The following is a 24,669-nucleotide window of genomic DNA, read 5'->3' as shown; positions in this document are numbered from 1 at the left end:
TTTGGGCTCATAAGACATAAGGCATGGAAATGCCTCCAGACACTCTCCTAGAAATCAGGGCTTCTCCCCCAAAAAGGTGTCAGGATCAATGTCCCAACTGAAGTGCATCCACACCCCTGCACACAGCACAGGCAACAAACAGGAGGGGCTGGAAGCTGTTGTGCAGCAGGGAAACTGCAGCTCTGGGATGGCTCACAGAACTGGAGTGCTGTGATGGATGGACAGGAGGGACAGGCAGGAGAGAGAGGCAGTGGGGCAGCCCTGTGGGTTCGGGGCTGTTCTGAGTGCCTGAGCTGGATGATGGTGGCACTAGGGTCGAGTGTCTGCTGGCAGATGCGCTGGTGGGAATCTATTAGAGAGCACCCACCCAGGATGGAGAGGCAGATGAGATGGAGATGCTTACCCTGTAAGCAGCTGGGAGAAGTCTCACAATTGCTGGCCCTTGTTCTCATGGCGCAGGAATGTCCAGGATGTGTCTGGAGTGAGTGGAAGAGAACTTTTTTACTCAGCTGGTGAGGGAGCCAGCAGGGGAAGGCCCCTGCTGGACCTGCTGCTCATGGAGACAGAAGGACTTGAGGGTGATGGAGGCTGGCTGGGGCACGGGGAATCACTAATTCTTGGACAAGTAAGAGGGGGAGATGAGCAGAACTGCCACCTTGCCCCTCCAGGGGACAGACTTGAGCCTGTTTAGGAATCTGGCTGACAAGAGTCCCCCGGGAGACAGTCTAAAAGGAATCCAGGACATTCCTCAAGAAGGGAATCCCAAAAGTGCAGGAGCAGAGGTGTGGTTTAGGGGAGGACTTGGCAGTGTCTGACTCGATGATCTCAAAGGTCTTTCCCAACCTAAGTGACTCCATGATACAGTGTATTTTATAATCATTTTACAGACAGTTCATACATCATCAAGTCGTGTATTATTTCACCAGTTGTTTCCATAAAATGATTTTGATTCAAGCACTTTTCCTAGGTTTTCATTATTCAAAGCATGATGTCATTTTATACCTCTTTCTGAAATGACGTTTTGAAGTTTTCCTTTATTTTGTTTTTATTTGACCATAAGTTATTTTTGTATTTGAGCTATGTAATCATCAGTGTATGACACTTGCATTTGTATTTATTCCCTCTGTGAGTTTAATACAGAAACAAATGCTAGGAGTCTGAAAGTATGATTTGTAATACCTTAGACACCTTTTCCCTGTCACTTTTGTATGCCATGGGGACTTCTGAAAGCTGTGAAAGTATATTTTGCACCTCCTCAGTAAGGTCTGGATATGTATAACTAATGTGAAATATAAAACATGCCATATAACCTAATTTAAGGTTTTTTTTTTTTAATTCTACTACAGTTTATTTTTGAAGAGAAGATTTCTTCCTCTTATTGGCAATTAAAAGCACCAATTTCACTTCATGTCTGAAGATGAATTTTTGCAATAAGCGCACAATAATATTTCTATGCCTTTCCTGCCTTGTTTTTTCGCTCTGAGCCAGTTCTGGGCGGTTTGTGAGCGGCGGGCGCGGTGCGGTGGGCGCGGTGCAGTGCGCGCCGCCGCCGCCAGGGGGCGCTGGGACACGCGCACTACGAGGACAGGGGACAGACGGGGGGACAAACGGGGGGACAAACGGTGCTGTGGGGACAGGGACAGGGGACAGACAGGGGGACAGAGAGGGGGGACAGACGGTGCTGGGACAGCCCGGCTGTGACCGCCACTGCTTCACGAGTTACCTCACTGTTAGCACCGGATATTGACTATTCCTGCCCCCTTGCCATTCCTAGATGCATTCCCATTACATCACGAATCAAATTTGATTCGTATTTCTGAAAAAAAAAGAATTAGTAGTTTGCAGGAGTTTAAGGCATAATCAATCAAAATTTCGAATGGGAAAAGTTGGTTTTCTTTCAAAAACATCTCAATGCACAGTTTAAGTTGTCTTGCTTACTTAAGCTCAAGGAAGAAATTAAATTGAGAAAGGGTGAGGATTCAAACTGGGGAACAATCATTAAATGCATTGGCATTTGACTTGTTGTCATTTAATGGCTTTGTGAACTTGGAAGCAAATTGAGAGGAATGGTTGCAAAATATATAATTTGATTTACAATAGTAACCAATTAATTAAGCCAGACCCAAAATCTCTGCTGGGCTTGTGGTTGAGAGATTCTCCTGCACAGCAGAAGGCCTTCCAGGATTGAATCTGGAAGAGAATAGATTGAATTATTGATTCTTCAGGGGCAGTTCTATTAAATTTTTCTTTTCTGTTTATAAGAAAGAGAGATCACCTGCTGAAAATATCTGACAGATTCATGCTTATAGAATCACTGAACTTATTTTGTGTTAAATGTTTCACCTAAGGAATTTTAACAAATATTATTTCTTACTGATTTCAATATTTCTATAGTATATAATAATTTGGGAAGGAGTGCAGGTATTGATCATTTCCAGGCTGCCTATAGAGAATATTCATAAAGGTTTTTGAAGAAGGCAGCTCCAGTTTTGTGTGCTGCATGGTAAGATATATGTTAAGTAACTAAATGAAGGTTTTGTCTCAAATACTGTTCAAATAAGGTAGCTTTTCAAAATGAGGCAAGTTGGTTCTACAGTGCTAAAAAATAGACTGACAATAGACTTGAAATTTCAGGTATAAATAGACTTTGCTTTTAAAGTTTTATGTCGATTTTCTGCATTTATTTGGACTGATGGCAAAGCTGTCTGACATGGAAACTTATTGCAAGTGAAGACTGCAGTGAAGTCTGAGTTGTTGGTTAGATTAAAACAAGACAAAACCAACAAACCCACAAACGAACAAAAAGCCCCTGGGGCTGTTCTGGGCTGCTGCAGAGCTGCTGCAGAAAGTGTTACAGGACATTTCTTGGGCAGTGGTGGCAGCTGACTCCAGCACTCGTCCCCTCACTGCCATCTGCACCCAGCTCTGCTTCCCTGAGCTTCTCGGTAGAGACCTTTGTGAAGGTCAATGCTGGAGCTGATTAGGAGCAACTCTTGTCTTCCCACTGGGTTATTTTGTCTTTCAAGCTGTATCTGTTCCCATATTGTGTAAAACATGCATTGTGTTGAATGATACTTGTGCCAGCATTAAATCAGAGGGAAATAAAAGTATTTAAGGGTAGGGATGACTGCATAGGCTCTTACAAGCAATGCTACCATGAGATATCTAATCTCAGTCCCAGAAAGGACTTCTCTGATGTTTATTTTATTCATACCATGTACAACAATTTGCATTGCTTTTGGAATGCATAGTTTGATGTATTTGATCTACAGAAAAAAGAAAAAAGACTTAGAGAAAATCTTCTCAAGCTAAAAATCCTATTTTGAAAGTGAAAGGAAAATTTGTAGGCATATCTTTATTTCTTTCCTCCTGCCTTCCAGTTTATTAACAAAATTTGTGGGATGGTCTGGAGGGCTAAAAAATCTCCCCACATATTAGAGCATATAGAATGTGCTTTTATTCTGGTATAAATTAACAGCAATTTTAATCCCATGTGCTAAATATTACTTAATTTCAATATTTCATAATACTTTTTTTTTTCTTGAACAACGCCTAAAATTAGAAATCTTGGCACGATTAATCCTGTATTTTTTAAACATAAGTACACATGTCATTCTATTGTCAAGTTGCTTATATTCCCACAGCTGAGATGGTTAAAAATGTGGTGGATGTGTCGTTTAATCTAAACAGTGTTCTTGGCATGGCTTGTCGTTTTTATTTTAGTCTTTTGCTGCACTTCGCTGTGGGTCTGACTGTGAATTTTTCAGTGCTGCTTTGACGTTTATGCACATGTATTTGTAAGAAGGTTGTTTGTTATTTTGCAGGCCCACCTTCAACCCTCCCTCTAAGCACTCAAACCTCTAGTGGCAGCTCCACTCTTTCCAAGAAGAGACCACCTCCCCCACCCCCAGGACACAAAAGAACCCTCTCTGACCCACCAAGCCCACTACCTCATGGACCCCAGAATAAGGGCCCAATTCCTTGGGGTGAGTTTTGAAAATGCAAATCAAAAGGGCAGGGGAAAACCTTTATGATGGCTGATATATGATCTTTGGTTTCTTTTTACCTGGTGCTTGCTTTCCACTGATTGCAGCTTGATGTAATGTCAGCTCAGATAAATCAGCAGTTCCATCTCCTGTCACTGCCTCCCAGGCTGGGAGTCTCACTTGAGAAAGCTGAAAATCCTCCACGCTGCCCTGGGGCCCCTCCAGTGCCCTCCAGTGCCTCCCTGTCTCTGCCCCAGCTGCCCAGGCTGTGCCCTCACCCCAGCCCTTCAGCCACTGCTCTCCTCTGCCTCTGCCCCTGCTGCTGCTGCTGCTGCTGCTGCTGCTGTGCCCAGCTCAGGAGCCAGGGATGCAGCTTTGGGGCGCCCAGAGCCCACCCACAGGGTCTGTGCAGGTCTCACAGCTGCCACAGGAGCTTCTTTCCTCTCCTCTCAAGTGTTCACACCTCGCTGGTGGGAATGTGTTGTCTTAGTTTGTATTTGCTTTTTGTGATGTTGTCTGTACATACACAAAGACTGAGAGGTTTGCATCCTGCTACCAGCAGAAGTTACACAGGAACAGTGCATTTTAATTTTTATTTTTACCAGGATATCTTTCTGACAGATGCTTTTTGGAAACTATTTTCCAGACTACTCAGATTCTTCCTCTTTTGAATAAACATTGCTCTATGCAGTCAAATTATCTTGGTAGCTGTAAATCACAGGCCCATGTAATTTTCTTTGATTTTAGTTTTGGTGGCAGGATTTCCACAAATCTGTAAATTTTTAAACTGGAATCCAGTGCTTACATAGGTGCATCATCCATATATTACTTGTATTTTAAGAGAATCTTTTCTCTATTCTAGTACAAACACACAATTGCTAGCCTAAAATAAAAAAAATTGCTAGACTAAAAGCACCATTTTTCTTAGCAAATTGAGTTAAATTTAGTAAATCATGGAGTACTCATGTGTGATTTAATCTAGGATTCAACATGAAGAAAAGTACAGAGTCCAATGAAAAGCAAAGGCTTTTTCTCAAGGAATAAAAATAATGGAATCTTTTCAGTTCTCTACTTCTCAGAGGTCTGGGATATGGAAAAAAAATGTTTCCTATGTTGTGGAGTCCAACAGGCCCTGTACTTTTTCAGAAGTAGTTCAGACATTTTTAAGAGCTTGGACTTTAAATATGTAAAAAATCCCAAGTATTTAAGTCCAAAGCAGCGCCTAAAGTACCATATACAAGAATACTGTATAATGTAGCACTGTTAGGATGAAAGGTGTGATAGGATTAGATGCTAAGCAGGTGTCAACTTTGCCTTAAACACATTAGGCAACAGATAAAGGAAGAAGAAAATATGGGAAAGGTGCAGGTGTGCAGTTGAAGAAGCCTGTAGCAGTAAAGCACCTTGTCAGAGCAGGCCAGAGAAGAATATGGCTTTTCCTGTCTCTTCACTGCTTTTCAGGCCAAGCTAAACCTCAGTGGATGGAAGAGGGGCCTCTTGTCCCCATTTTTCTTAGCTGAAATCTGTACAAAAGCTTGTTTCAAAGTCCATTTGGATTTTTAAGCAAGCATGAAATTTTGTGTTTATAAAAGAGGGAGTTTCTTCTATCTGCCTTTGTGGTTTTTTGCTTAGGGATACTGTCAGATGTTCACTGCTTTTACTTTCAGAAGCTTTCTTCTGTATTGTTATATTTCTTGCTATGTGGAATTTCAGCATTTGTCTTCTAATCTGTGCATTAATTGAAGTTTCAAGCAGTGCAATCCTTAGCTTATGTCTAAGCAAATTGAGTTACTATTCAAAGATGTTCTAAAAATGTCATTTGGATTATTTTGTATTTCCATAGCAACCATGAGATATTTTTCCTTTCTTTATCCATAGGATCTACATGTTTGCTGTTTTACCTTAGTTCCTTTTTTGCACCACTTTTAAGCACAAACATATTTTTAGCAAGGCACAGCATGAGCCTTTTCTGCTGTTTCATTTAGACATCAATGTGCCAAGAATGGTATTTAGAAAAATGTGTCATTCTTTTGAATGAGAAGTATTTTGTGTTCTTGGATCATTAAATGTCACTTTGCATCTATTTCAATGACAAAATTTACTAATGGTTGTTGAAGCTGGTTCTGAGATTGACGTGCTGTAAAAGGAGAGGCAAAGGGGATGAAAAGGCACTAAGCCAAGAGTTGCTGTCCTTATACCTTGAAAATGGTGACTGCCCATGAAGAGAAGCTTTCTGCTGGAGGAGTCCAGAGTGCTTGGGTTTGGATTTTGCTGCCTTTTGACAGAATTCTGTATACCCAGGATCTTCTCCTTACCAATGGCTAAAATGCAGATTACGGGAACATACAAACTTGGTCACTAAATCAGTAAAGGCTGTTCTTTGCATAGGATAAAATACCAATCTTTACAAATTTAATGTTTTGTGAGTAAAATCACATGCATGGTGGTTTAAAAAAGATGTGCCTCACGGTGCAAAATGTAAACATCAGTGAAAAATGAATCTGATGTATCTCCTTCTATGCAGAGAAAATTGAAACACTATTTCAAAACAAATGCCCTACAGCAATGTCATTCAATCTTCCCTTGCCAGGAGATGAGAGCTACCAGTGAGTCGTTTTAAAATATGTTATATGAAAGGTCATCTTGGATTATTTTGGTCCCTCCTGGCTTTTCAGCTACAAAATTATTAATAAAGAATAAATTTATAAGTTGTCTTTTAGATATGTTGTATAGAACATGCATAGAGGAATACATGTTTTGCTTTAAATTTCACCTTCTGCTGATTATAGTTATCCTAATGGATTTTTTTTGTTTTTAATTGTCCTTTTTTTCACCTCAGGTAATGATTTGGGCCCACCTTCAACTAAGGCTGCAAACAAGTTTGAGGGGATGTCTCAGCAGTCAAGGTAAAATCTGCATATATGAAGGCAAAGATGAAAATTTAAATAAACATAACTAATTTTTAAATTAGAAAAGAAAAGCCTTTCATAGGAAATAAAATCCTAGCTATGTTTCTTATTAGTTTCCTGCATGCCCTGCTAGCATACAAATACTTTGGCTGCCCTCAGCCTCCTACGCCGTCCCTCGCTGTCCGTGCACAATCCATCCTTTGAGCAGGATGGACAGAACACCCTGTGCCCAGATCTCTCTGCTGCTCCTACAGAAGTGCTCTCCCAGCTGGGGAATGCTGCCTCAGACCACGGTCCAGCAGGACAAAAGTTTTATTTTCATGTCTCCTGGCATTTCATTTTATCTGCTTTGGTGTGAGGTGTCCTGCCTGGAGCAGCAGTGTCACTCTGGGTACAGGCTGCCATCGAAGATGGCTCTGTGAGATAGAGTTCATCTCAGTCTTCCAGTTTAGCTGTTGTCCACTCTGTCAGGCTCCTGTGCTGCCTGTCTGCAGTAACACAAACTGCTTTTAGCTCATAGTTCATCAGCTCTGTCCATTACAAGTGTCTTTTTTCAATAGCTGGAGCAGTAAGGACAGCCATACATTGCTGTCACTTATGCTACTCCTCTGTCTGTGCTGTGATTTTAAAGTCCTGAGGTTCAGAGCATGGTAATTCCAAAAAGCACCTGCCTCTGGCACACAGCCTTGCATGACCACCAGGGTGTGGGGTGGGCTGTGGCTGGGGAGGGATGTGTAACCTCAGACAGGGCACAGCAGATGTGTAGGAAGAGTTTCTGGACACCCCCAGACTGATCTGCCTTGCCAGGATAGGGAGGGGACCTGTTGGAGGTAGCACAGCTGCTTCTCATATTTACTGAATCCATCCAGCTGGCACTGGGCATTCAGGGGGAAGGTGGAAGTGTTCCACAGAGAGCTGGGCCCATCCTAGATTCTTGTCAGACAAGGGTAAAAGTGTGCTCCTTGTACTCCATGGCATTAGAGAGAGGCTGAGGTAGGAGCTGGGCTTTGAGGATCTTCATGGGCCCCTTCCAATTCAGGATATTCTATGATTCTGTGATTTATTGAATCAAGATTGAGCTTGGCTGTTCTTTCAGTTTCATGTCGTGATGTATTTTTGCTATTTAAAAAACAACTAGAAATTAAAAGTGTTTCATCATGCTCACTTTGAAACGTTGGCTGCAGAGACAAGAATTAAGGCAGTTGATGCAGAAGAGTCTCTGCTCTGTTGAACATACATTGGCAGCTTTCTCCTCATTTTTCTTTTTTTCTTGTTTTTTGAATCATTATTTTGAGCTGATACTGATTTTTCAGTATTGTTTGATTTTTATGCCTTAAATCAACTTGCTTTTTTCTCCTCTTCCACATTCCTTTTCTATAAAAGTGACTTTAGGTGTGGTTTTAAAGGAAAAACTTTGATGGGAATAGCTAATATATGTGTAATCCAGGTTGACAGAGTAAAGCATGTTGTTTTCCCTTAATCATCAGTATTTCCTGGGAGTAGCAGAGACTTTGTCTCCTCCTGCAGCAGAAAGTGTGTGTGATACAATAGCACACATGTGCAGGAGGCTACAAGGCATAGGCTCAGGCCTGGAAAGCTTCACTGACATGAAGCACAGATTATGTTTTGTATGTTTCAGTATAATTATTTTGAAGAACAAATTTTTCTTAAGGTTCAGGATCTGCCCACAGAGTTGGTCTTTCAGCTTCATCTATTTTCAGAGTACATTTTGCATGTACCATAGTTCATAGAGTATGTCTGCCCCATAGCACTGAAGCTGTGTAGGGTTTGTATGTCTTTTTCTCTGAAAAAAAACCAGTTAATTCTAAACAATGCTTCAAGTTTTGGGATTTATCCACAGACCAATGATTATACAAAAGAGGCAAAATAAATGTGGATTTTTTGGGGGGAGTTTTTATTTATGGATATGTAAAGGGAGAAAAAGAGAAATAAGTATGTTTTATAATAGTTGTAAGCACTAATAATTCACATCTGTTGATTTAGCACTGGGACTGCAAAGACTGCACTTGGCCCTAGAGTTCTTCCCAAACTACCTCAGAAAGGTAAGAAACCTCTTTGTGGCTATTCTGATAATGGAATCTTTTAAATGTGGGTGAAAGTAGGTACTTGTTTTAAATATATGGATCTTTTCAGCAGAAATTTTATTTCTTAAATGCCACAAACCATGAAAGCTTCACAAAACTGAAAGGATTTTGGAAGATGGGGAAGGCTTTTATTAAACTGAAAAAAATACACCTAGGGAGGAAAGAAATAAATCATGAACTACTTGAAGCTGGAAGAGACCTCAGGAGGTCCTGTGGTCCAGTCCAGCACTCGGAGCAGGGCCAGCTTTCTGCCATGAGAGCAGGTTCCTCAAGGCCATGTCCAGTCACATTTTGAGCATCTCCATGAATGACTTCTCTGGGCTTCTGTTTCTATCCTAGACCATTCTCATTGGTAGTTTTGTTTTTTTAACTATTATCTCCAAGTCCCATTTCTTGCTAGCTTGGAGCAAACTGTATCTGTGCCATGCTCTGGCAGTCAGGGCTGTGGTCAGTGCAACTGCTTGGGAAAGAATCAGGTGCTGTTACATTCTCATTTATACATCAGTGACAAGCTGAGGCCATCATCCCAGGGAGCACCTTTCTTTTAGAAATGTTCTTTCCTAGTCTCTTTAAACTCACCCTGCAGGTTTGATTGTTGTTTTGGTTTGGGTTTTTTTTGAGTTGTGGCAGCAGTTGACTATAGTCTGAAGTAGGTTTACTTTCTACTTTATTCTCTCTGAATACAGAATCCATCAAAAATACATTATATCTGTCTGAGTGGATGATCACAATAGAGCCTGAAGATCAGGAAATGCTGCTTGTCCAAAATTCTGAAGCCAGATATCTGAAATTTAGAGTGCAAATAATTTTGTAACAGAAAAAGCACATGTTAATTTTTAACTTTGTTAAGTTACAATTATTCTGAAATGTTATCTTTTGAAAGAGACAGCAATGATGCACTAGGGTGGCACTGTGAAGGAAGTCAACACTTCCTTGATTTAAAATGATTTAGGTGAAAATTTAAGAAGGGCTAAATCAAAGCACTTTGATAAGGGCTGCTATCAGGGTTTTTCATATCATCTACTTAAGTCTCAAACCCATGTGGAAGATCAGTGTGTACATTTGCTGTGAGGTAAGCCAAGGGCACAGCCATAGACAGGGATCAACATGGACTTTTTTTCTTTTTTTTAAAACGAGACATCTGATAGTAATTATACAATTTCTTTCATGGAAACTATGCAAATGGGTTTAGTTTGGGGTGTTTTGTTGGTGAGGGGTTTTTTTTGTTTGTTTGTTTGGTGGGGGGGTATGGTTGGTGGGTTTTTTTTATTGGTTTGGTTTTTTGGGGATTTTTAGGGCTTTTTTTTTGTATAAGTACCCATAAAAATATTGTTTAATGTGTTATTGAAGTGGGTGATATCCAAAGGGAGTGAGGGCACTTTTTTGGCTGGTAGAATATGATACTAAAGCAGTGCTGAATGCAATAGGAAATTGTTCCTTCTAGTTAAAATGTGTTGCTTTCATCACAGGTTGTAAATTTTTTCTCTCTTGTTCCCCTTCATCTGTTTTAACATTAGGGCTGTTTGGTTTAGAAGGTTTTGGGTTAGGGAATTTTTGTTTTTTGAGGTAGACTTCAGTTGAGTTTTCTTAGGGAGCTTAGCAGTAAAATCAATAGATGACACTGGGAAAAAGAACTATTTGAAAATCTAGTTTCAATTTCCTTCCATCAAATCTGCAAAATACACATTTTAAAGCTTTCATCTTTACTAAATTGTAAATATATACAATAATTCATTTTTTCTTAGTTTTAGTGGGAATGTCTATAGTACAGTGTGTTCTATACACTGCATAGATAGATACATGTGCTCACTCTCTCTCTTCTGGGAGATTTTACAGGTAGTAATCCTGAGAGTTAGGTGGTTTTTTTGTATGAAATTGAACTGTATATGTGAATAATTGTGATTAAAAATAAATTTTGTTACAATCATGTCAATTGATCTGTAGGTGATTTTGCAAAGTCTTTTATTATATTTCATATTTTCGGTTTGGTTCCAAAAAGTGATTCACTTTATTTCATTTGAAGCAAATAATCTATGAATTGACATCTAATACCTGTTGGAATAAGCACTGCTGGCCTCCAGGAGGAGCAATCAAATGAGACCTCAGAGAATGAGGGTTATGTGAAGTTGTATTATCCTGCTTTTGTCATAGACTAGGAAGACTTATGGGCATTTATGGGGCTCAGTGACCATGTGGTCACTGACACAATTGCAGTTCTGATATATGCCTAACTTCTTTAATATTAAAATACTAAGATTATGAATCCTAAGACTGTTTTGCTTTTTTGTTTCAGTGGCACTAAGAAAAATAGAAACCAGTCATCATCTTTCAATAGATAAATCCCATCAGCACATGGAAATGTTTCAGAAGCCCTCACTGTCCATCGATATACCACAGAAACCACAGCCTGGAGACCTGCCCCCAAAGCCTCTGCCTCTGGAATTAACTCAGAAACCTCAAGTGGGAGATTTACCCCCAAAGCCTGGAGAACTACCCCCAAAGCCTCAGCTAGGAGACTTGCCACCAAAACCACAGCTTGGAGACTTACCTCCAAAGCCACAAGTGAAAGACCTTCCTCCAAAACCTCAGCTAGGAGAGCTCTTGGCTAAAACTCAAGGTGGGGAAGCAGCACCGAAGGCTCAGCCCTCAGAGGCAAATCAAAAATCTCACTCCATAGATCTTTCTCCAAACGTACAATCCAGAGATACCGTCCAAAGGCAAGCATCTGAAGAGTCTAATGACATAACACACACCCTGCCAGAAACCCCTGTGCCACTCCCCAGGAAAATAAATATGGTAGGTATTACTCCAGCTCCTTGGGAGTATCCATGGAAGGCTTTGAAGTTACTGTAGGACTTTCTGTGCACCCTTGAGCTGTGCACTCAAATCAACATAAAGCTATGGGCTGGGGAATAGCTCATAGAGGGGCTCTTTTTGTGCCCCAAAGCAGCTTCAGCAGGTGTTGGGGTTTTCAAGGCCTCCTGCATGCTCAAACAAATACTTGCAGCATAAAACAATAACCTTGGGAGCATGACAATGTATTTTAGATTTGTTGGGATTTATGTATTTATTATATCTATGCCAATCACAGCTGTGAATGAATTGATGGTTTTCTCTGTTGCCTTTGCTCACGGGTCTGTGTGCCTTAGATTGTTTATATATTTGACTTAGTAAGCTCTAAGAAGGGATGTTAGCACCTGTTGTCAGTAGGTGCAAAATTTAAAGTCAACTGTGGCAATATAGTAAATGTCCCTGTTGTGAGTATTTAATGTTGATAATGGTTGAGGTTAGGTTCAGATGCATTGATGAAGTGGGAAAATTGACATTGCTGCATGGTGTGTAGTAGTAGATATGGAACTTTAACTTGATTCCAACCCCCATTTATCTTGCTGTTCATCTTTCTAACCAGTACAATTTCCAGCAGAGGATTCTTAATGCCTATGTAGATTGAGATAACTATGAAACTCCAGAGCTCTCTTAAGATTTTCATCATGAGGGATACATCAAAAGGGAGATGGCTTTGTTTGCCAAATTGGCTATGCAAAGCACTTCTGTAAAAAGGAAATAAGACTTCATCCCAGTGAAATAGTGAAAGCAGAGGGTGAGTTTCTGCCTTGTGCTTTGTGAGGAAGAGCCCTGTGGAACCATCATTCTGCTTGGCTTCTGGCATGGACTTGCCTGTAAGCTCCTGTCTGAACTGAGCACAACAGAGTTGTTGCTCAGGCTTCCTGAGTATTCTGGAATTTAAATATTACAGGGATCAGGTAAACAAATGTTTGTTTACTTTTGTACTTTAAGATATAAGCAGGCAAATGATGCTGGCCATTCTCAGCTACTTGTCATTTTATTAAAGAAAAAAAGAAAGCAAATAATGGATTACCTGTTTAGTTTGGTTACTTTTGGCTTTTTTAAAGCTGTCACCCTACTTTATACAGAAAAAATCTGAGGAAAGGTTCTTTGTTCTCTAAACTCAGCCATTTTCATAGCTGCAGTAAATTAAATAATTCCACTGTTGTGCAGTGGTAAAAGCTATTCTATATCTTCCCAGTGTATGTATATGTATATATATATATATATATATATTTATGTCACCAGGTTTTTGCACATCTTTACATGCACACTTGTATCTCTTCATGTCCAATGCAAACTTTTTTGCTGGAGTGATAATGGCAAGAATTCCTCTGAAATGTATCTTGCCTCCATTTTCATCCTCTGGCTGGTGAAGTGCTTCATCCCAGTGAGCAGTGAGAACCATGCCAGAAGCCACAGTACTTGTGGGCACCTCTCTCTTGGGCTTGGCTATCTAGTCACTTAGCAGAGAAGCATAGGTTTTTTTAATTGGTTTTAGAAAATTACCTGTCCAGAAATATAATTTAAAAATTCCAATGCTGATAATTTATAAAGGTTTGAAAGGATATTTTTAGAGAAACAAAACTTGCACTGAGTCCTCCTGAAATCACACTGAGCACTTGAGCATTCTTTTGTGTGTGTGGTGGTTTCTATAAATGAGACAAAATACTCATTTTTAAAGGGAAAAAAAAAAGGTGTTGAATGTAAATAAGAGCATGGTTGGATTATTAATGATCACAGCATCTCATTGCTGTTCAGTTTTAAGCACAAAATCTCTTGGTAATAAGCACTTGTTGGGTACAGGGAATCAGTCGGTGGTGGGTATTTGTTTTTTAGTTGCAGATTACATTTCCTGGAATTGTTTCCATTTCTTTACACAACAATGCCACAAACTGTTCTGGAACATGAACAAAATATGTTCTGGAACATATGTGCTCTCTACATATCCATCCTTTCTTATACCTTTCCATGATTAAATAGACCTTAAGCTTGAATGCTGCTTTTTGCTGCTCTCCATGAAAGGAGTAAAATGTTAAAATCTGATGGAACTAGAATAATTATCATAATTTCTCATGTGCTTTTACAAGCTGAGTTCCATACAGTTTTCTAAGTGTAGAGGAATGTGAATTTCTTTGTTCTTTTTATTGAACAAGACAATTTTTACCTTGCAGAAGTAGTTGCTTCCCATCATCACTGGAGGATTGACTGGGAGGGAATGCTCTTGGCTTGTAAAGGTTCTCTAGAGTTGAAAGCTGGAACTGTCCCCAAGCACCCATTCCTATTGCATTCCAGTCCCTAGTGCTAGATGAGATTTTGTTTAAATTGTATTAACATATTTTTAAGAAAAGAGAGAGCATTCTTTGAAGTGACTTCTCACTGCAGCAAACCTTTGCTGTAGAAAAAACCCTTGATCTCATATGATCTTCAGGTATTTCTCTTCATTTGCCTTGGGTATGGGTTTCTTTTTTTTTTTTTAGTTTTATGTTGTGTTAACTGCTTTCTCTCTTAAATCCCCCTGTAATTATTATTTTTCTGTACCTTGGGTTTAGTGTGAATGCTTTTTTCAGTGTGTCTGTTCTGCTGTTGAGCTGCAGGGATTTTTTTTTTTGCCAAAACATGGAGGAATTTCAAATGGGTAGGTAACAGCAAAAGAGAAGACTCCCTAGGAAATTTCCTCTGTGAAGTTAGTTTTGGCTCAAATTCCTCTAAACCTGCTGACTTTTCCTTTCATAGCCCTTCTGCTTCTCATCTCCTTCTGCTCTTGGGTTTTTGCATTCTTGTAATCTGATTACTTCTGTTAAAAGAAGTAACTGTAGGTTTTGAAGAGGTGTGGGTATGAAAATACAGGAATATAAAGTAGCAAGAGTGTTTTGCTGTGAACATTGCTTACTTACTCTATTTGGAAATAATTTAAGTCATCTTCTCTTCCATAAGAAACATATGTTTGGGGAGGAGTCCATGGCTGAGGCTTTTTTCATATGAATTAGCAGTATGCAGCAAAGTATGACCTAGAAAATACTTGGACTCAGAATGGTAGAGCTGTGAGAATATCTAGTGTGAATTATCATCAGAAAATAGTACTGCCATCTGACATTAAAGTAATTTTAGTAAGTAATTGCTGACATTTGGATGGAAAAATCTCTAAAAAAGTAATTTCCAGTCCTGTAAGCAGATTTAAAATCAAAGAATCCTGTATTTTTGCACTAGATCCAAAATCAAAACTGTAAGGAATACTGGGATTCCAATGCAGCATTTTCCTCAGTCCTTAGCTCTCTTGGAACATTTAGAGGAGACTGAATTTAATTTTCTGTTCATGGTAGGTTTATTGTGGAAGTATGTATTAAAGGAGAAAGAGGGTGTTTGCAGAATAGAACAATGTAAAGACACTATTTAAATTTTCTTCACCAGAGGAAACAGAGGTTACTTTAGCCCTCTTAAGGGCCACATGTTAAGCACTACACATTGCGTTCTGCTGGGAGTTCTGAATCTTAAGGAAAATAAAAACTTACACCTGTGTAGATAAATTTTTATTTTATTTTTTTAATATCCTTGTTGAAGGAGTTTTTGGATTTCTATATTCCTAGTTGCAGGGAAAGTAGTTGATAGTCTTCACTTTCTTATAAAACAAAACACAACTAAAAGGCAAAAATCATTTTTTTTCTCTATTTCTCATGTGCTTCATCTCAAATTTCATTCTGTTTTTAGGGGAAAAACAAAGTTAGGCGAGTGAAGACCATTTATGACTGTCAGGCAGATAATGATGATGAACTCACATTTGTTGAAGGAGAAGTAATTATTGTAACTGGTGAAGAGGACCAAGAGTGGTGGGTATGTATCTTTCCCTTTTACAGTTCCACATAACTTTATGACTTTTATGGGAAAGCCTCTTTTTATTTTTGTTTGTAGGTGTTGGGTTTTGTTTTTGTTTTGCTTTGATTTTTGTTTGGTTTCTTTTTGCCTGAGCTGACAGCCAGCCCTTAAACTTCCATTAGAGAAAACCCCTTTTATCTGGGAGGGAGAGTCTTTTAGAACCAGCCCCACTAGGTTTAGCTTTATTGCTGGCTCATACAGCACATGTTTACCCATGTCCCTCTCTGTAATTCACACAGCCTTTCATTAAGTGAAGAAGTGGTGATTCTGACTCCATGTAAGAAACCTATACCCTCCATGAAAATGAGATGTGTAACTATCTTTAGTTCACCCAAAATATTAAGTTATACCTACAGAGATTGCTGGAAATCTAAAGAATAGTTTGCAATTGATGCTAAAAGCTGGTGGTTTTCTTCTTAAATGACAGACAGATAACATTTTGTTTCTCTTCTTCCCTCTCATGTCCCTGTTTCATACCATACTCCCCCTATCATGGACTGCATATTGTTCAAGTGCTAACACCAGGCTTTTCTCAACCCCATGTGAAGGCTCCAGCCTTTCTTGACAATCCAGCTCATGTCCCTAAAGCCCTGCTACATCATATTTCCCTGCCAAAGAATTATTACTGGGGACAATGAGACAGATTTCATTTGACTAAAACAAATTCTAATTGCAATGCTGCCTGTGATATCCTAATCTAAGGACAGCACAACCTTTGCTGTTTTGTTTCCAGCTATGTTTTCCTCTCACTCATCATTTAAATGTGGAAGATTTTCAACTGAAAAGCTGATATCAAAAGTGCCCAGTGAAAAGTGTCTGTGTTGCCCATATCACATAGTCCCTGATTACTGCTGCATTCCCTGCTGGATCTGTTTTGTGAAGTGGCTTTTTAAGCCCCTTGGGGACATGCCCAGCAAGTTCCATGAAGCACCCCAGTCTGAATGTTTCTGAGAAGGGAAACAAGGCCTGTTGACTCATATGCTTCAAAACTTTGGCTCTCCAAGAGGAAATGGCCAGCCCTGTATGTTTCCCCTTCCCATTTTGTAAGCTTGTGGAAGAGGAAGGAAGGTACACCATTATTCTGAAAGCAGTGAGCAGCATTGTAGCAGGGTGAGAAGAGTGTTATGTGGTCAGTCAGGGCTGCTGCTCCAGTGCTATTCAACAGTTATTTATAATTATGTATTTTAAACATGGACAGTTCATATAAAATATTCCATTATTTTTAATGTCTTTTAATAAGTTTATTAGCTATTTCTAAATAAATAATCATTATGGAAAAGATGTAGGTGGCTGTAGCTGAAGGAAGCTTAATCAGACAACACTGTGATTTGTTATAAACACTAGTATGCACCTAAATCATTAGGTATCATACTAATTCAATGAGAAAACAGCTGGGCTTTTATCACCTTAAGTGAAACATGCAGATTATCATAACTTCACAAATATAGCAGACAATTCCCTTCAGTGAAGTGTTCAGGATTTATTCACTTAACTAAGATAAGTGGTTTTCAGAGATGTTACTGAAAATCAGCCTATCAGACAGAAGAAACTCAGGCTTCTGTTTTGATGAGATTCTTGAAATTCAGTGATGTATGTAAGTTTCCTTAAAAAAAAATTGAGTTTTGTTCTCTTTAGATTTAATTGGCTTAATTTCTTTTATTTATAATTTGCTTGTGCAATTTCATTTTGTTCCTTTACACAAATTTAAATGTTAACTAATGTCTGCTTCAGACTGTCCAAGAGATGGTAGAGGCTCTGTGAGCAGTTCTGGTACTTTTGAATGAACGCAGGCTGTGAAGTCTGTTTGTACAATGCACATCTATATATGTATATGTATGTATGTACCTTCTTCTCCTGTGTTGCAGATTGGCCACATCGAAGGACAGCCAGAGAGGAAAGGGGTCTTTCCAGTGTCCTTTGTGCACATTCTGTCAGACTAGTCAAAACAAACAAATCCTAAACTTGAGCGTTGCACATTCTTCATGCAAGACGGGCTTTTTAGCAAAAGCGAACGCTGCTGCCTCCCTGTAATCCTGTGCACAATTGTATATATAGCTGCTGTTACAAATTAAGAGTTCATTTAAGTTTCACCTCATGAGGTTGAATTTTATGTATTGTAAATATACTGTGTTATTCTGCCTTTGCCAGTATTATGGTAGCCTTGGAACCTGGCACGCCTTATCGGGTTTGTTGAAGCCATCCTGGGCATTTAGCACTTCCATCTCTGTCCGTGCTGTCCCACGTGTGGACTGCCAGCTTTCCAACATAGGTGGTCTCTGTCACCCACGTAACTGTACAGAAATGACTGTTCCTAATAACCTGGTATTCTCAATATACAATTAGCAGAAAGTTAGAATGAGTGAATGGTTTTGGACAATTTAAAGATCAGTCTGCAGTTCATAAGTGTATGCAGTTTACAGCTATGAAACCCACTTCGATATTTATTTAATATAGTGCTCAGTTAAGTGTAATTATGAAGACAAATATTCACTGACTTTACAGATAACAGTAATGTTTTACAGTGTGCATACAGCATTTCATGTTTATATTATGTGGACCTATGCCAAACTGTGATTGCAGTTCCCCTGTGATATTACCTCACTATAAAAAGTTACAAATTTATTTCATTTGAAAACTTACTTTAATGAAAATTAGTCATATTGTTCTTTAGTAGATATGTGTGAAATTTGCTGGTTTCTTTCACTGAATTCTTAGTAACCAAGGACTTCTAGCAAATGTTAACTGTTGACATTGTGCATGCATTTAGATGCTTACTTGAAACCTGCCTTTGTACAAAAGTAGTACTGTAGTCATATAGCTACATTTGAGGAAAAGAACATTTTAACTTAATTGCTATTCAGGTTAATGTGAGCTTGCAACAGTATTTGTTTATAGCTAAATTGGCTCTTTGAAAAATGATTTTGTGGATTTTTTTCCTCTGTCTTCAACCTTGCTAAAAGTTAGTTACCTAAAATAATTTTTTTAAGTGGTGATATAAAGATAAATTTAAATTATTTTTAATGCTCTAAAAAGTGGAAGCTAAGATGACCTCTTGTGCATTTGATCAGGCTGGTAATGATTGATCTCTCAAGGAAAAGGCTGGTTTTCATGGAGTTCACCAAGCTGGAACATGTAATGGTCATAACCCAGAGCATGAAGTAACAGACATACCGTCACAAAACTAATTTCTAAGAAAATCTTTGGAAGGCTGCATTTGACCTGAGGTTTTTTGAAAGTTGGTATAAAGTTGCATTGCCAGAAAACACTTCAATGTATTACTGGAAACTTTAATTTCCTGTGTCACTTTCAACATCATTTTTAATCTTTTGAAACATCATGCAGTTGTGTTTTTCCCATGGTTTGTCTGTAGCGGGTTCCATGACTTTCATATGTAGTTTTGTATTACTTGCTTTAAATGTTATTTTGGCTTCAGTATCTAGTGCTGCTATTTCAAAGCAGATTGTCTTGGCTGCATGGAAAGATTTTCATTTCATAAAAGCATATCTCAGACTTTCTGAGGACTTTCATTTCTAATACAGTTTTACAAGACTGTAGTCAGTGAATATTTAATTCTGTTTGTGGTTAATTTAGAAACAAATATCTGTCTAAATCCCACATGAAAAAAAATGCAAAACATTTATCAACTATTAATGGTTTTATCATTTATTTTAAAAAATTAATTTAAAAAAATATGCAATGAGTGAGAGAGCCTGCTGGCATCTAATCTTCAGTATTACCAGCTCCAGTATTTCAGACTTTATTCTGTTTTTATGGAAAGGAAGTCAGGTTTAGCATTTATTTAGCATTCCATTTTATCCATTACTACAATGTTTTAAGTTGCATTAAAGAACAAAACCTATTCACTTTTGTGGTCAATTGTATTTTTAAGTGATCTTGAAATAAACTGATAAATGCAAATCATATAAAGAAAACCTAGGCATGTAAAATTATGTAGAGTCAAATGTCTATTCTTTTCTACGCTCTTTAAAATAGTATACATATGCATTTTATAAAATTAAATTAGTTCCATAAGGAACAATAGTTCTGTTTATTCTGGCTTATTGTGGGTCATAAGAATCTGAAAATGTATGATATTGATTGAGTTTAAGTACAGTATTATATTTGAACTCAATGAGCCACTGTCTGCAATTTTGTATATGACATAGTATTTGGAAAGTCTAAATCTTTATGGAAAATTAGCTGATAAAGGGTTGGGGGGAGGGGCAGGGGAAGGTGCCCCCAGAGGGGGAAGTTTGCTCTGCAGATGATGTCTTATTTACTGTTGAACAACAGTTGCTATTTATTTTTTTATTACATAGTACATCAACGTGTACAGAAATCAGATCTGGTCATGCCACTAGTTAAAATCTTGACTTCTCATTGAATGTTAAGGTAAAACATCAGTACACATGTCTATTCACATGTATTTAATGTGACAGTTTTTGAGTACTGTATGTGTTAATTTCTACTTTTTTAATATTTAAAATTGCTTTTAAATAAATGTATTCAGTTGATCCCAGACATCTGAACAAGGCCCTTTTTGTCAACTGGAATATCTTGTAGGGAGAAAGTCTGGATTCCAAACAGGTAGAACTAAGACACTTGAAATGTTTTCTCTTTAATATAAAGCACTCCTTATAAAATGCAATTAAATGTGTATCTCTTTAACAGCTGTTAAATATGGATGCAATTGCCTTTTTCTGGAAAACTTCACTTACTAAAGCTAGCATCAAACCACTTGTTTTGTGCATGAGTTTGGATTGCTTTCTCTCTGGCCTCAGCAGGCTCTGTGGGCTCCCAGCCCCTCTGTGTTGTTTCCACAACAGCAGCCTGTGGCAGGGGCTGAAGGAGCCATTCACAAACCCTGTCCCTGGGCAGGAGCTCCCAGCAGCTCTCACACCAACTAGAGCAGTACTAATCTTTCCTGGATGGAGTGACTTCTTTGCTGAGAATTTCAGGCCTGACCCAGCTTGCAGAGGTTATTTTTCCCCCATCCCTGACTCAGTTCTTGGATGTTTCTCATTTAAGATCCATTCCTGTCAAAGCTACTCCAAAATGAACAAGTTCACTTGAAATTGCTAGAAAGCAACGAGAACATCCTTTAGCCAGAGGAAAAGCTGGAGTGTGGAGCTATCAGACCTGGTTTGTATCAAGAGCAGTAGCTGCCACAGCACAGGGCTCAGGAGACTGATGTGGTGAGAGCTTCTTCAGGCTGGATCGTGGCACTGGTGTGATGTCCCACAGTCACAGAACATCCTGCTTGCTTTGTTTGGAGCTTTCAAATCTACATAGGCTCAACATGGGGGGGTTGGAGGGGGGAAATATGGATATGGGGCAGGAGAATCAGTCTGGTTAAATGTTGTGCTCTTTCTCAATTTCTGCTGTGTCACAATATTTCAGATAACAACATTCAGAGAGACATTGACTCCAACAGCCTCAGTTCTCTGTCCTACTTGTATTATGTGTTCTTCAGTGACATGTATTGATTTCTTTTCCTAATCAAAATTGAGGTGGATATCTCATATACTATTTGGAGCAGCAGAGAACAAGACAAATGCATGCCCAGAGAAGTCTCTTGTTCAAAGTTTCAGTCTCCTTACTTTTCTCTTGGCAAGCCTAAAGCTCATAGTTAAGCAGAAAATTGGCAAAAAATTCTGTACCAGTGAAGGTGGTGCAAATATTAAATACCAAAGAATGAAACTCAAAATAGCTCCCCACTGCACAACACAAAACAAACAGTTCAACCATATAAACCTGATTTATTTTCAGGTGCTTCCCCTCCCCAGAGCTCTAGTTCTGTGCGATAGTTCACCTGAGTATCAACAGAAAACAACTTTATTTTCCCATGCTCCACACTGTTACATAGTTTCATGCCACTCACACCCTGGACTGGGAACCTTTCTGTGCCATGAAACCAGAACTAGACAGAGGAGTAAATGTCCATAGAAAATCAAGATCAGCTTCAGGCCTTACATTCTAAGGTGAGAGCTTCTCACCTTAGGAGTTTAAGGGTCTCAGGGATGCTTTTATTAGACCCTTTAGCCCTTCTGAAACAGCTGGAGGCTTTTCAGGTGGATGCAAAATGCACACACGACTGTAAGATGTTTTCCTCTGCATAGCTGCAAGACAACATTTTTCTTATCTAATTCAAGCCAAGTATTCTAAGTTGTCTTAATGATACTTTTAGAGCTATACATAACAAGATTTACAGCTCTGTCATCTGCTGAGGGAGTGCTCAGGTTTCTTCTTGAGATAAGCTTAGTGCTCTTTGTCAACTCGTGCTTAAGCTGACACCCCCCCGAGCTGCAGCAGGCACAAAACCTGCACGTCTTGGCTGGTTCTGGTCAGCTGCTGCTGGGGAACAGTAAAAACGATAGTGTGTCATGGTACAGGCTCTGCCTTGTTCCTCTGTGAATTACAGAACAGATCCTCCTGGCTGCAGCAAGGCGGATGTCTGCTCCACTCCTTTTGTAATGCTGGGGGCAGGGAGGAAAGTTGGTGACAGCTGTCACATCTGCTAAGCTGTCAGAGCAGAGGGGAAGCTGATCAGTCATTTTCTGCACCACCTAAAGAATGTTTTCCAGCTTACCTGGAACTTTAAATCCAGTGTTGACTCTATTAATGACTGTTCCTACCAGTTTGACCTCGGTTCTTGTAGTGTCTGAACAGAAAAATCCCTTCCCCTTGTGCTTTTTGCTCTTCTCTGAAAGGCTGTATGGGACCAGGTCCATTTCCACATGTTTTTTTTTTTTCCCTCAAGGCTTGAAGATAATTTTGTGCCTCAGATACCACCAGAAATTATAAATCTGATTTCACTCTCACAGTTCCATTGAGTGGATGAATCAACCCTGGGCAGTCAAACACAACTGCTCTAGAATAGCTGTATTAGAGGTTGTTTCTTGTATTTAATTTTGTTCACTTCAAAACAGTAGCATTAGGCTTTGGTTTTTGATAACTAATTAATTTCCCCACTCTTTTCCTCAGGGAATGCTCCAGGAATAACTTACTACTTCTGCCTGCAAACTTACAAGCTTAAGTTGCTCTTAAACCTATTTTAGTAATGTTTTTCATCTCTCCCTGCTCTCACATCCCTGCTACAGTAGGTGTCAACAGTCCCTCTGAGATGGGGTTCTTAGTCTTTAAATAAAATTCAAAACTTAGCTATCAGAAAGGACTGAAATGTGCTCCTGAACTTCAGATTGAAGGAGAGACAAGGCACCTTGAGCTGAATGTGCACAAAAGAGCTCAGCAGCTGTTTGGTGATTAAGCAGGGGTTTATTGTGGTTTTCTGTTGGAGCCTGCAGATTTCCTTAATGACCTGACACCAGTGGCCACTTGCTGCTTTAGACACCTCAAAGACAAAGCAGACTTTTTTTCAAATAAGTAAAGGTTCTACTGCCTGTAATTACTTGTCTATTTGGCATCTTTTCCCATCCATGGCTCCAGATCTATATATCCAAATGCCTTCCCTTTATTCACTGTAGGGTTTGAATTCAGAGCTGTATTCCTGCTTTAACAACTGTAGGCAGGAAAGCAAGAGCCCCAGGCAGCTGACCAGTAAGTGAGCTGCAGCCAGCCACATGCTCTCACTTCAGCTGGGACTTTTTTATTGTGTGGAAACACATCCAGGAGCTGGAAAAAAAAGCCTTGTGGAGCAATTTCAGGACCACTGCAGTAGTTCTGACCTCCCTGGACAGAAGCATGGGGATGAAGGACAGACTTGTGATCCAGGATATTCCTCAGTCTATCCTCCTACAGGAGCTGGGCCAAGCTCTGCAGAAAGAAACAGGACAACAAATGCTAAACCTGCCTCGATAGGGTGCACAGAGCTGCTTAAAAGGGAAGTTTGGCAGTCTGGACATCTGGAGAGCAGGAAACATCATCTGAAGTGAACTGACACCAAGTGATGCTGAAAGATAGGGAGTTCCAAGGCTTTGGCAGTATAGAAACAAATCTGAGCTCTACATGTGCTACAAGGGATGTGAGAAGAGTAGGGGATGGAGGCCATCACAAACCACAGCTTTGATACCTTTGAAAGAGTATAAATGACTCCATTGTTGATGTGAAGATCAATCATCAGGAGTCAGCAGCTCTCCTGTGAGCACTGCCTCTAGGCTGGCCATATACTCACCTGAGAGGTCAAGGAAATGCAAACTCCTGTGAAGTGAGGGTTCCTTGTCCAGGAGAAGCAGCAAGATCTTAGCAAACAACACTTGGGGTGGGGGGGCAGCAGGGCAGAGAGACCATCTGGTCAGCATTGTGCAAGAGGCTGCTGTAATGGCTGGGCCCTGAGAAAGAGCAGCAGGGCCCGTTCCTCCACATTTGGCTGTAAGCAAGGAGGTGCTGCTGCCCTGCCAGAGCAACCTCTGGCTGCAGCCTCACACAAGACCCAGACCCACCCTTAGATGTGGTTCTGGCACCCACAGTTCCTCCTTGGAGCAGATCTGGAACAGTCACCTTGCTTAGGGACAGATCATCTTTAACTTGGCACTTATGTTCCCACCCAGGTCTGTCTGGATGAGATGCTTCTGGGTCCAGCAGAAAAGCTCCTTCTGTTTCCTGTTCCCTGCTGGGATGTTGAGAAATTTGAGAGGGAAAAAAACCCAAACCAAACCAAAAAAACCCAGGAAATTTGGAAGTAAAAAATCCCTCTCTACTTTAAAACCCTTGAGAGCAGGATTTGTTCCTCTCATTTGCCCATGGCAGTGTTCCATCTGAATGTTTTCCATGTAAAATGTAACCCCTGGTAATGTTTATTTAGATGGGGGCTGCCAGGGGTCATCGCTTCCCTCTGTCTGTAGAGCAGGAGCCTGCTCTGCCCATGATCCCCAGGTTTAGCTGCTTGCCTGGTGGAATGTAAACAAAGGCACCAAATGAAGTACTTATGCATAGGGGTCCCAAAACCTATGGGATTTCTCTGCACCCCAGCCTCACTGCTGCCCAGGTCTC

General features: G+C 39.7%; 1 protein-coding gene across 4 annotated transcripts in view; it reads left to right on the top strand.

Moving 5' to 3' along the window:
• Window positions 1–20,241, top strand: part of ASAP1 (ArfGAP with SH3 domain, ankyrin repeat and PH domain 1) — a 112,965-nt gene extending 92,724 nt beyond the window's left edge. For 2 of the 4 annotated variants that reach the window (XM_066566455.1, XM_066566464.1), the window contains 6 exons: window positions 3,825–3,986; window positions 6,826–6,892; window positions 8,900–8,958; window positions 11,294–11,796; window positions 15,556–15,678; window positions 17,586–20,241. In XM_066566455.1, coding sequence (XP_066422552.1) covers window positions 3,825–3,986; window positions 6,826–6,892; window positions 8,900–8,958; window positions 11,294–11,796; window positions 15,556–15,678; window positions 17,586–17,660 — 989 coding nt within the window. In that variant the 3' untranslated portion in view covers window positions 17,661–20,241. The remainder of the gene's footprint in view (window positions 1–3,824; window positions 3,987–6,825; window positions 6,893–8,899; window positions 8,959–11,293; window positions 11,797–15,555; window positions 15,679–17,585) is intronic. The other 2 variants (XM_066566481.1, XM_066566472.1) reach the window with 1 other exon arrangement.
• The last annotated feature ends 4,428 nt before the right edge of the window (window positions 20,242–24,669 follow it).

The sequence above is a fragment of the Molothrus aeneus genome, chromosome 1 (genome assembly GCF_037042795.1).
Source record: "Molothrus aeneus isolate 106 chromosome 1, BPBGC_Maene_1.0, whole genome shotgun sequence".
Classification (NCBI taxonomy): domain Eukaryota; kingdom Metazoa; phylum Chordata; class Aves; order Passeriformes; family Icteridae; genus Molothrus; species Molothrus aeneus.
This window is presented reverse-complemented; position numbering and strand designations above follow the sequence as displayed.